We start from the raw sequence: 12772 nt of genomic DNA, 5'->3' as shown, positions 1-12772 counted from the left end.
GGTTTGCTCACTCCTCTTGCTTATGCTTGGTGATTTTAAGAGATTCCGGGTGATTGGGGGTAATTGTTTTGGTATTTTTTTATTTGATTCTTTGCTCATTTTGTGACTACGGTTCCCCTAAGCCCCTAAATCCCGTTGATTTCAATTGCTCACCAACCCTGCATTTGCCAACGGCGAGGTTTTGCCAGAACGGAACGCTCGCCGTTGGCCAGGAATGACTGTCCTTCAAATGCTTTAACTGGAAACAGCAGGGATTAAACCTGGGCCCTTCAGCATGCATTCCACCACAGAGCTGTGGTCCCTCTACCTCACTACGGCCTGTTGCAAGGCAAAGAGGCTCTCCGGGTCTTAGAGAAGCTCATCAGCTTCCCCGTCTGGGCCTGGAGCCTCCAGGAATCGGCATCCGTCTCCAGGTAACTCTTGAAAGCAAGCCTGGAGAAGGTGGAACAGTCTGCCTCATGCAATAGCAAACTCTACCCTGTTAGAGGTTTTCGAAGGGCTGGACAGGGAACTTTCAGGCCGGTAGCAGGTTCCTTCACTGACCTATGGGTTATGTGGGATGATCCCACAAGACCCCACACTAACATTCTGTGCGTTTCAAATAATATTTATGGGCTTTTCCTCCCCCACCCCACAACACTAGATCCAGCCCATAGCGGCTTCACCATAGAGATGCCATGCCGAGGGATAGAGCAGCCCCATTTCATGTGCAGAGAACTGTGGACAATTGAAGTTTCCCCTTTTTTTAACCAGCGGTTTGAGCTGTGGGTCAGTTTGACTCTTTTCTGTCTCTCCAGTTCCTCCAGAAGAGTTTCCAGGCAGCACAGGCTGGCGAGCGCAGCACAACACTGACGCAGGAGCTGGCCGGATCTCAAACTCCTCGAGTCACACGCCACCTTAGTCATCTCTAATGTACTATCTGCATTCTCTGTGGCCATGTGGTCGCTTGAGGCATGAAATGAGGAGGCGTCAGCAGAGGAGAGCTGGTTTGTGGCAGCAAGCAGGCATTGTCCCCTTGGCTAAGCAGGGTCTGCCCTGGTTTGCATTTGAATGGGATACTAGATGTATGAGTACTGTAAGATCTTCCTCTCAGGGGATGGAGCCACTCTGGGAAGAGCATCCAGGTTCCAGTTTCCCTCCCTGGCAGCATCTCCAAGATAGGGCTGAGAGAGACTCCTGCCTGCAACCTTGGAGAAGCTGCTGCCAGTCTGGTTAGACAATACTGAGCTAAATGGACCAAGGGTCAGACTCGGTATATGGCAGCTTCCTATGTTCCTCTGCTATGTACCTAGCTTAAGGATTTCCTACCTAAGGTCCCTAGTTCCCCAAAAGCCAGTTGTGGAATAGTGCTCGGAACATTGGATTAGAACCGGGAAGGCCCAAGGTTCAAATCACCATTCAGCCATGATGCTCAGCTGGGTGACACTGGGCCAAATAATCTGACTCAGTATTTTGGCAGCTTCCTATGTTCCTATGACACCAATATTCAGCATATCACCTCCCCGAAGGACCTTGAAGAATGCAAAACTAAACTGGACCACAAAAGCGTTCTAATATAATGGCATTATTACTATTGGTGACCAGAAGACATAAGTTCTAGTCTGTCTCTCTCTTCCATAAATGATCTACAGACAATCCATTCACAGAGCCAGTTCAAGCCTTCAAACATCTGTTCATTCATTTTTGCCGAGCAAAACTCAAATCTTGTTATACCTCACAAGCAGTTTTGCATTCTTCAAGGTCTCGGGGAGGTGATATGTGAATATTGGTGTCATAGGAACATAGGAAGCTGCCAAATACTGAGTCAGATATTGGCCCAGTGTCACCCAGTGAGCATCATGGCTGAATGGTGATTTGAACTTGGGCCTTCCCGGTTCTAATCCAATGTTCCGAGCACTATTCCACACTGGCTTTTGGGGAATAGGGCCTTAGGTAGGGAAATCCTTAAGCTAGGAACATAGCAGAGGAACATCGGAAGCTGCCATATACCAAGTCTGACCCTTGGTCCATCTAGCTCAGTATTGTCTACCCGGACTGGCAGCGGCTTCTCCAAGGTTGCAGGCAGGAGTCTCTCTCAGCCCTCTCTTGGAGATGCCAGGGAAGGAACTTGGGACCTAGATGCTCTTCCGAGAGCTGCTCAAGGGTACGGTATTAGATTCTAAACTGCGGCCTTTAACGACAAGCTATGGAGGACCATAGATTCCCAAAATTGTGCTTGCCAGAGCAGTCACTGAAAAGATATAGCTTATGGCTCTCTCTTGTAATCAACTGCCTTCTTCATTATGGGTCGCAAGGTACGGAAATAAAGAGGCCTTATTTAGATGCCCGCTATGTTATTTTTATTTTACTTTTTAATACCAGGCTGTGTCCATGGAAGGCAGGGATACAAGAGTCAATAAATAGATAAGCCGTTCAGTTTCCCATAATGCCAGGGCATGGTCTGTAGGGGTGTGATGTGAGTGCTGAAGTTAAGCAGGTGCGGGTCTGGACAGTGCCTGGATGGGAGACCATCTGGGAACCCCATATCCACTGCCTGGAGTTATGTGATGGAGGAAAGATGGGGTAAATCTGTAATAAATAACTCAATGGTATCCCCGGAGTCATACACAACCAGTGTTCTCTGTTAACAGGAATTCATAGGAACATAGGAAGCTGCCTTCTACCGAGTCAGGCTTTTGGTCCATCTAGCGCAATATTGTCTACACAGACTGGCAGCGGCTTCTCCAAGGTTGCAGGCAGGAGTCTCTCTCAGCCCTATCTTGGAGATGCTGCCAGGGAGGGAACTTGGGACCTTCTGCATGCAAGCGTGCAGATTCCACTATGCAATGGCCCCATACTCCAAGCGGCATATCTTACAGTGCGTACACATGTCGTCTCTCATTCAACAGCAAACCAGGACAGACCCTGCTTAGCAAAGGGGACAATTCATGCTTGCTACCACAAGACCAGCTCTCCTCTGCCACTGCCGCTTCCTCACTTCATCCCTCAAGCAACCAACTCCTGTCCGACATATGGCACCAGAAGGTTGCCGGTTCGAATCCCCGCTGGTGTGTTTCCCAGACTATTGGAAACACCTATATCAGGCAGTAGCGATAGAGGAAGATGCTGAAAGGCATCATCTCATACTGTGCGGGAGATGGCAGTGGTAAACCCCTCCTGTATTCTACCAAAGACAACCACAGGGCACTGTGGGTACCAGGAGTCGAAATCGACTTGAAGGCACAAACTACTTTAACGGGGGGTGTTGGGATAACTTACAATGTCCATGTGTAGTCACCCATCCAAATGCAAACCAAGGGGGGCCCTGCCTAGCAAAGGGGACAGCTCAGGCTCACTGTCATAAGACCAGCTCTCCTCCCCAGTTGCCAAGATAATCTCATTGGGAAAGGGGCACCACACCTCAGTGGCAGAACAGAGCTTACATGGAGAACATCGTAGGTCCCATCTTGGTTAATCTGTCTTGGATGGAAAGTGGGGGGGGGGACTTTCAAGAGCTGCTGCCCATCAGAGCAGACACTATTAGCTAGAGAGCTCAGTAGTTCAGCTCATGCTGTTCGTGCAGAAGGTCCCAGGAGATCCCTGGGATCTCCAGCCAAAAAGGGTCTCCGGAAGTGGTCTTTCATAAGCCAGATAGCCGACCACCCCCCGCCCCGCAGAGCTGCTGCCAGTCAGAGCAGACGCATGTTGCTCATACAGCGAGTCCCAGGTTCTGTCCCTGGGATCTCCAGCTAAAAAACCACCCTGGGCCATTTTCGGAAGGGCAGTATAGAAATCATATAAATAAATGAATAATAATAATAATACTAAAAAGGATCCCCAGGAGTCAAGCCTTCACAGTCCACCTGCCTAACACCCCAAAGAGCCGCTGCCAGTCTGAGCAGACAGCACTGGGTTAGATGGACCAATGGCCTGACTCAGTAGGAGGCACCAGTCTGTCTGTCTCACTCACAAAGACTCAAGTGATGGAATTTAGCTGGTTACAAAGAATGACAGGTGGTGTGTTGCTGTTGTCGTTGTTGGATGGAAGTTTCGAAACTGAGCTGCAGATCAAGCACAGCAGAGCTGCTAGGCGGTAGCCCCTTCTCCTCCATCGCTGTCTTCAAGATGCTTCCGGAATGCATGTGAAAAGTGACTGGCAGCGCCGTACTGGACCTTCTTGGAGATCTGTCTTTCACAGGCTGACACTTTCTCCTCTGTTTCGACTGACACAGTCTGCTCCACATATTTGTTAATATTAAGAATGAAGTTGCTGGCCAAGTAACAGCCTGTTAAGCAACTTCTAAGGTTCTTCATATGTGAATAATTTTTTTTTTCCTTTTCCTTTTTCCCCTTTTTCCCGGCTGCTGTCTATCTGAAGAGCTGCCTGAAGGCTGATTTGCAGATATACTTCACCTCATCTTTGTTGAGGGAGACTTTTGCTTTCAGGAAGCCAGTGAGAACCAAAGGGGGTCTTCCAGTGATGATTGCTTTTTTGCCCCTCAAGATATCTCAAAGGCTTCTGGAAAGAGTATGGATCACCAGTGAGCCACACCACACCACGCTGGATCGCTGGATCCGTACCATGCTGTATCACTGGATCTACACCAGTGATCCAGCCCTTGAGGCTGGGTGGAATTAAGGGCAAGGCGCTTTAGGTCCTGAAACACCCACATGTGGGCCTTGAGACACTCCCCAGTGCAGGGCCTGGACAGTGGTGGCACCAAAAACTGTAGGACTCCTTCCCATGGGAAGCCCGTTGACTCCTGCACTGTTAGAATTTGGACAACAAGGGAGAAAACTGCTGTTTCGAAAGAGGTCTCACATTAAGGTGAATGCTTAGTTGCTGTTTGCGGTGGCTGTTGTTTACTTGCTGCTATTGTGATTTTCATATTATTTATGGTGCTGCCCTTACTTGGCAATTCCCAGGGTAATGGAATCAGGCATGTTGCTACTTTTCCCAATGCCTTAAGCAGATTTTCAAGTTGGTATTATATACACCCACTGGCAAGAGTACATCTCCTACTATAAGGCCCTATTGTTACAAAAGCCTTAATAGCCTTAATTTTGTCTGAAACGTACAAAATGCATTGGTAATGGAATCAGGATCCGGGGGCATCATTTCTGATCCAATTACTGACCTATTATGCCCAATTTCAGACACTATCTATAATATTTCAGGGTTTTGTTAAAATACGGCCTTATAGTAAGAGGTGTTCTCGTGCCAGTGGGTGCATCTAATATCAACTTGAAATTTCACACAGGGCTCCAGTCCTGGGGGGAAATGGCCACGTGCCTGATTCCGTTACTCTCAGAATTGCCCCGTTGTCTGTTTTAAGTTCCACTACACCAGGGCTGCACAACATCAGCCTTTCTGCCGATGTTGTACTACAACTCCCATCGTCCCTATTGGCCACTGTGGCCGGGGATGATGGGAGTTGTAGTACAACAGCATCTGCAGCTGTGGAGCCATGCACTAGACCGACTCTGTGACTTCCTCCTCCTCCTCCTCTTTTGAGTATATCCTCTGGAGACCCCCTTCCAGACCAAGAATTCAGAGCCCCAACTTCAGACTTTCCGTGAGCAAGCTGCCTCCATTTCTCACTCGGGGCCATCTCCCTGACAGCTGCTTTCTCCTGCCTTGCTTTCCATCTGCAATAAAAGCATCTCAAGCACCAAATAATTAGGTCTGACTCATAAAAGGAGGCCGGGCTGTCTGTGCAGACAAAGCGCACTCAATGTCACGCTTGTTTGAGTGTTGTTTTTTTAATTCAGTGCTGGAACAATCCACTTACTGGGAGCTCTTTCAAGGTCGCGCCAACTCTATCTTCTTTTCGAAGCCAGGACTCTTCTATCAGCATTTCCAGAATGTCCGTCTTTTGTTATCATCATCATTTTGGCCTCCCCTCCTCCTCCTCCTCCTCCTCCTCTTCCTCGCTTGCTTTGTATGAGAAGGTCCCAGGTTCAATCCCTGGCAGCATCTCCAGGTCGGCCTGGGAGACACCCCGGCCTGAAACCTTGCAAAGCTGCTGCCAGTCAGTGTAGACAATGCTGAGCTAGATGGACCAAGGGTCTGACTCTGTAGGTGGCAGCTTCCTGTGTTCCCTCTGTCCAATGCAGGAGCGGTCCTAGATCATTTTGTTGCCTGGGGTGAAAAACAACACGATGCCCTTCCCCACCAGCATCAATGAACAATGTCCCCCAGTGAAAGGGTGGCCTGGTTCAGTTCGAGTTCAAACGGGACCCGAACCGGACTGGGCCAGTTAGGTCCGGCATCCCCTCGAACCCCCACCCTGGGTCCGGTCCGGGGGGAGGTGCGTTTTCCACAATTTATTTATTTTTTTACACTTTTTACAGCCACGCCTCAGGAGACCACCTCATCTTGCCTCACAGGATGGTTACATACATCAACTCACAATGTAATGAGTTGAATTCACACAGCTTCCTGCACGAACGTCCGCTTCCTGGCAGGCATCCCCGGCAGCCATCTTGTCTGCTGTATTGCTTCCCGGCCTGGCTGGCTTCGGCTCTTCGCGCTGAAGGCAGAAGTGGCTACGGTAGCATTAAATGCAGTAAATCCTTCCCGTCGGAGGCTGACCTAGTAGCAAAGGAGCCGACGCTAGGAATAGAAAACTGTTGACGTGAGCATGTGTGGAAAAAGCCACCGGCTGACAGATCAGGCTGTGGGTGGCACAGAGCAGATGGTACCTCTTGGGTGACGCCGGGAAGGCGGAATAAAAAGGCAGGATGAGCTAACCAGAGAGGCCCAAAAGAGTGGCCGCCGTGCACAATCGGCCTGAGAGTGCAAGAAAATTGCCCGGATCATGTGGAGAAACCTTTAGGCCAACTCCTCAGTACCCTCTAGTTTTCCTGGGATTCTCATATTCACCTAGGAATTGCCATTTCATTTTCTGAACACGCTCTCTGTGTTCTTTTCCACAGTGGCGACGTTTAATTTCTCGTCTTTCGGATTGCAGACGAAACCCCGAGGTGGCGCGCCGAGCTCGTTTCGGCGCCCTCGTGCCTTCTGGCCATGGCAGCGCTTTGAAGGCGGCGTGGGGTGTCGTTTCCTCCGACAGCCTCTCCTCCTCCCCAGACTTTTCTCTCCGGTTAGAGATGTGAGTGGCCCTGTTCTCCGGAGGGCAAAATCCTTGCCCCGTGTGTTGAACCGTTTTTGACTTCCTCAGCATTTCCCCCGCTTCTCTGTCCCCTCGAGGGCAAATTGCACTAACGAGCATCCAGACACTTCCCAGTGATACCTGCCATGTACCCCCCCCCCCCCCGCCCATAATCATCCATGCCGCCTTTACTGTGTGCTCATTAGGCAGGTAAGACCTTCCAGCGAAAGAGCGATTGCCTGATACTGGCAAGGAAACAGGGTGAACGCTTGAGACCTGATTCCCCCTCAGGCGTTCAGGTGGTCCCAGATGGCTCCAGACACAAATGTGCCGATTCTTCCGTACCCTCACCAGGTATTAATGTTTAGAGATTAGTAACATTTATTTATTTATTTTTATTTTTATTTTTATTTTTTACATTTTTCTATCCCGCTCTTCCTCCAAGAAGCCCAGAGCGGTGTACTACATATTTGAGTTTCTCCTCACAACAACCCTGTGAAGTAGGTTAGATGGAGAGAGAAAGGACTGGCCCAGAGTCACCCAGCAAGTCTCACGGCTGAATGGGGGATTTGAACTCGGGTCTCCCCGGTCCTATTCCAGCACTCTAACCACTACGCCATGCTGGCTCTGATGCACAACAATAAACATGCACCCACACAGGGGGTGGCTCTGTGGTTTTTGGAACCTTAGACAACGTTGGATGGGAGGGTCTTGTGGTAGCAAGCATGAGTGGTCCCCTTTGCTAAGCAGGGTCCACCCTGGTTTGCATTTGGATGGGAGACTCCATGTGAGTGCTGTGAGATATTCCCCTTAGGGGATGGGGCCTCTCTGGGAAGAGCACCTGCCTGCTTGCATGCAGAAGGAAAAGAGGTGACTAAGGGGAGACATGATCGAGGTGTATAAAATTATGCATGGAGAGGAGAGGGGAGGGTGGACAGAGAGAAATGTTTCTCCCTCTCTCACAACACTAGAACAGGGCTCACCCCGTGAAACAGAAAGTTGGGAAATTTAGGACCGACAAGCGGAAGTATTTTTTTCACACAGTGCATAATTAATCCATGGAATTCTTTGCCATGGGATGTGGTGATGGCCACCAGCTGGATGTCTTTAAAAGGGGCTTAGACAGATTCATGGAGGACAGGGCTATCAATGGCTACTAGTCTGAGGGCTGCAGGCCACCTCCAGCCTCAGAGGAGAGAGGGCATGCCCTCACTTCTTGCCTGTGGGCTCCCCAGAGGCATCTGGTGGGCCACTGTGTGAAACAGGATGCCGGACTATAGATAGGCCTCCTTGGGCCTGATCCAGCAGGGCTGTTCTTATGTTCTTAAGGTTCCAAGTTCCCTCCCTGGCAACTCCCAGATGTTGAGAGAGACTCCTACCTGCAGCCTTGAAGAAGCTGCTGCCAGTCCGTGTAGACAACACTGAGCTAGATGGACCAAGGGTCTGACTCAGTAGACGGCAGCTCCCTACGAACCTGTGTTGATTTTGCCACCCACCCGCCTCCCCAGCCAAGAAGTGCGAAGTCCAGCTTAAACTTGCGTCTCTCAGGCTGTTCATTCACAAGGTCAAGTAACCAGCCTGTACGGACAACCGGCGAGTGACTACCTCACGTTTGTTTGAGGATATAGTGGGGGAGAGTTCCCAATCTTTCATAGGGCCAAAGCAATAACACTTCAGCAATTAGAAGATGCTGCTGTGAATTCGGAGATCTAGTCTGAGGCCATTTAAAAAAAAAATGAATTCAAGAGAAGGAGTGCACCCTATGCGATGAGCTGTTTTGTGGGGTCTGAGGCAGTGTTCCCTCTAACAGGGATTCCCAACTGTTGTTGACTACAACTCCCAGAATCCCCAAGCAAAACCCACTGCAGCTAAGGATTCTGGGAGTTGTAGTCAACCACATCTGGGAAAACCCCTGTTAGAGGGAGCAGTAGTCTGATGTGCTGTGAGCAAAGAAAACTGTGTCTTTTGGGGTGCGCAATATGCAGGCCCCAGGGGAGGGGCAGAGTGCAGGATTCAGTCTTACATTTATACACCAGCCCCCTGACAAAATCCACTTGGAGGAGTCTGTGTTGCATGCCAACACACGGAGAGGGTCAGCTCTCATGCACACAGGGCAGAGTCTTCTCAGTGATGGCCCCCAGATTGTGAAACTCTCTCCCTAAGGATTGCTGTGCTTTTCCGTTGCTCCAGGTGCTTCAGAGATGGGTGAAGATAACCTTAAGGGCCCAGGCCGTTGGACTTTGAATGATTTTTATTGTTTGTTTGGTTGATTGCTGCTGTTTTTCCTGGTTTATTTGTATGTTTTTAGATCTGATCTTCTGTGATTGTTGTGCAGCACCCTGGGGTTTTAGGACAAAGGATGGTTTATACATGCAACAATAAACAAACCACATGTGTACTTATTGGTGGAGAAAAAGCTGGGTTTCAGAGGCCTGTGTTTTGTCCATTTCCAAGCTGGGACAAAGTCCAATAAGTCCCACAATGATGGATTGCTTACTCCGCTGCATAGCAAAATCTCTCCAGTTCCCTGAACGACTCCTGCTTGTTTCTCTTGCTTCTGGGCATGATAGCAGTACATAAGAACGCAATATTTGTAATGGCACTATCGGTATGCATTGATTCCAAATCCGCCGGGCTTTCTCTTTGTGCTAGGTTTCCCTTGCCCCATCACCAATTAGCAGGGAGCTCAGGACTCCCCAGATAGGGATGGACTATAATTCCCATCATTCCACCCTTACAGATGCCATCGTGGTGGGGGATGGTGGAAGTTGTAGTCCAACAACATCTGGGGACCCCAAGTTTGGGAATCACTGAACTCAGCACGACTACTTATATACCGCTTTTCAACAAAGTTCTCAAAGCGGTTTGCATAGAGAAATAATAATATATAAGATGATTCCTGGTCCCAAAAGGCTCACAATCTAAAATGAAACCTAAGGTCGACACCACCAACAGTCACTGGAAGGATCCTGTGATGGGGTCAGAGAGGGCCAATTGCTCCACCCCTGCTAAATATAAGAGAATCACCACTTTGAAAAGTGCCTCTTTGCTCAGTTGGCAGGGAAGACTGACTATTGGTCAATCTTTGGCCACTGTGGTGGTGGGGTGATGGGAGTTGTAGTCCAACAACATTTTGGAATCCAGAAGTTGGAAACTCCTAAAGCTAAAAGGAAAGGTTGGCCATTTTGTTGCCGCACCTAGAATTAAAGGGGCAACATATTTCTGTGGTTTTTTTTTCCTTCTGCAGAATTGCACAACACAAAATCTTTTCAAAATGAGCTTAGATTTTGGAGGGGAGAGAAGCTTGCATGGAAGATTACTAACCACATGATACATTTTCCCCCCAGCAACTGTGTGTGATTGGATGTTGTTATTTCTCATTAGGAGGAGGGGGAAAGGGCTCGGAAAACAGCCTCTGGCAAATGTCTCAAAACTGATATCATTTACTTTTTAAAAAGATGACATCAAAATGCACGGACTGCGTGGTCCGTTGGCAGGGGTGAGATGCCAGCGAACTGCAAGCGATAGGGTCAGCGGTCTCAGTAGACTTTTGATGACCCATGTTTGATTGATTGATCGAATTAATGCATTTTTATACTATCCTTGGGCCATGTTTTTAGCCTGGTTTACCGAAAAGACAGTGATGACAAGATCATAATTCAAATGTACACATTCCACAATGACTCAACAGCAATTAACAGCAGCCGTTAATTAAAATTCCATATCTAAGAAGCCTGGGAGAATAAACAAGTGTTTGTCTGGGTCTGAAGGGATAACAATGTGTATGGCGAGCAAGCCTCCCTGGGGAGGGAAATCCCACAATTGTGGGGGGGGGCACCCCTGAGAAGATCCTTTCTCTGGTTGCCACCTGCCTGCCCTCAACTGGCAGGAACACCCAGAGGGGAGCCTGTGGATGTGATCTCAGTACATGGTTAGGCTACTGTTCAGATGTGATATTGATTGAGGTGTGGACATATCAAATTGAATGGATGGAATTTTGGATCCAGTTTTGAAATACAATTCCCCCCCCCCCGCCCCACATGGTTTGAAAGAACAGTCCTTTTTGGATAGCGTACAAGAAGAGACGAGAATGAGATTGGGTTCAGATGGACCTGACGGAGAGTCTCACAGAGATCTGAAGGCATGGGGGGGAAACCCAGGAAAAAATGGGGGGAAACTGGAAAAAAAATGAGAGTGTTTTCTCCCCCCCTCCCCAAACAAAAAGAAACAATGGATTCCCCCCATTCCACCCCTCCATCCCAGGCCTTCATATATCTAGTCCCACTAAAGGATTTTGGGCAAGCAGTTCTGAATCAGACTCTGTTTCTCCATCTGTGAAATGGGCAGAACTGTCACCGACTTTGCAGGGCTCTTGTGAGGCAAATGGAAAAGAGGAGGTGATGTTGCCCACTCTGTACCATGGAGATGATGTATACGCATGTTAGTTGTGTTGCTAAGACAGAGTCTTCCATTCAGCCCTGATGAATCTCTGGAACTCACTGCTACAGCACTGAGATGGATGTTGCTAACATAGGGATCTGCTTTATTCGGAGTCAGAGCACTGGTCCATCCAGATAAATACTGTCTATACTGACTGGCAGTGGCTGTTCAAGGTTTCAGGCAGGAGTCTTCTGTAGGGAACCACTGGTTCACTTAAACTCGGCTAAATGCTGAGTTTGAAAGTGGGGCTTGGCGCGGGTGCCATGTGCGGAGTGACCTCGCTCCCAGCATTCCACACATGCAGCCTAACACAGGCTGGGCTGCCGTTCAAATATTGATTCGCATCCAGGGCTGGAACAAAAAATGAGGCGCAGTTGAAAACTTGCTAAGGGTATTCACACGGGCAGCCTAACCCAGGCTAGGGGTTAACCCAGGCGTGTGTGAATACCCTTAGCAAGTTTTCGACTGCACCTCATTTTTTTGTTCCAGTCCTGGATGCGAATCAGTATGTGTACGGAGACCGGCAAAAGCCCTCGTGGCTGAGGTTTTTTACGCTCCTGGGAAGTGCACAGAGGACAGGAAACCCCCCAGGTTTGGGGGCAAGGATGTCCACAAGCCGGGCCTACCATGACAGTTTCCGTGCAATGTTCAGTTATACTGTGTGCCCTGAGATTGCCCCCGAGATCTAGGTCAGAGTTCATCTGTATGCTATGCAAGCATCAATTGAAATGACGTCTTTCCTTCTCCTCCCTGCCTTTCCTTCTGAACCCCGTCCCTTTACCCCTTAGGTCCAGCCCTCGAGCTCCGCCTGTGTATCTGTGGGGGGGGTCTTGCACACTCTCCTCCCCTCTTTCCCTCCCTCCCCCTCGATAGTCTGCCTCTCCTGCCTGGACTCGACACCTCACCTGTGTTGTGTTCCTGTGTTGTCGCTTAGGGAGTTTGCCCGTTGGAAGGTGAGGAATACAGCCATCGAGCGGAGGGACCTGATCCGCAACCCTGTCCCCCTGATGCCCGAGTTCCAGAGGAGCATCCGCCTCTTGGGCAGGAGGCCGACCACCCAGCAGTTCATTGACACCATCATCAAAAAGTACGGCACACACATACTCATCTCTGCCACCTTGGGAGGTAGGTGGCGGCTGAGGCGACTCCTTTTCCGGAAATATTTTTGGGGTCGGGGGCGGGGGCGGATGGGCAAGAGCTTCTGTACTGTTCCCACTCTCTGACATTCTGAGTGGGTT

General features: G+C 49.4%; 1 protein-coding gene across 6 annotated transcripts in view; it reads left to right on the top strand.

Annotated features, from left to right (window-relative positions):
• BRINP1 (BMP/retinoic acid inducible neural specific 1) overlaps positions 1–12772 on the top strand; it is a 103496-nt gene that overhangs the window by 55097 nt on the left and 35627 nt on the right. For 2 of the 6 annotated variants that reach the window (XM_053282451.1, XM_053282452.1), the window contains exon 3: positions 12469–12659. The exons of 1 other annotated variant lie outside the window; for it this stretch is intronic. In XM_053282451.1, coding sequence (XP_053138426.1) covers positions 12469–12659 — 191 coding nt within the window. Of the gene's footprint in view, positions 1–6140; positions 6291–6918; positions 7095–7404; positions 7449–12468; positions 12660–12772 lie in introns of those variants that run through there. 3 more of the 6 variants (XM_053282450.1, XM_053282454.1, XM_053282457.1) reach the window with 3 other exon arrangements.

This window comes from Hemicordylus capensis, chromosome 17, assembly GCF_027244095.1.
Source record: "Hemicordylus capensis ecotype Gifberg chromosome 17, rHemCap1.1.pri, whole genome shotgun sequence".
NCBI classification, from domain to species: domain Eukaryota; kingdom Metazoa; phylum Chordata; class Lepidosauria; order Squamata; family Cordylidae; genus Hemicordylus; species Hemicordylus capensis.
Note: the sequence above shows the minus strand (reverse complement) of the source record. Positions and strands in the feature narration are given on the sequence as shown.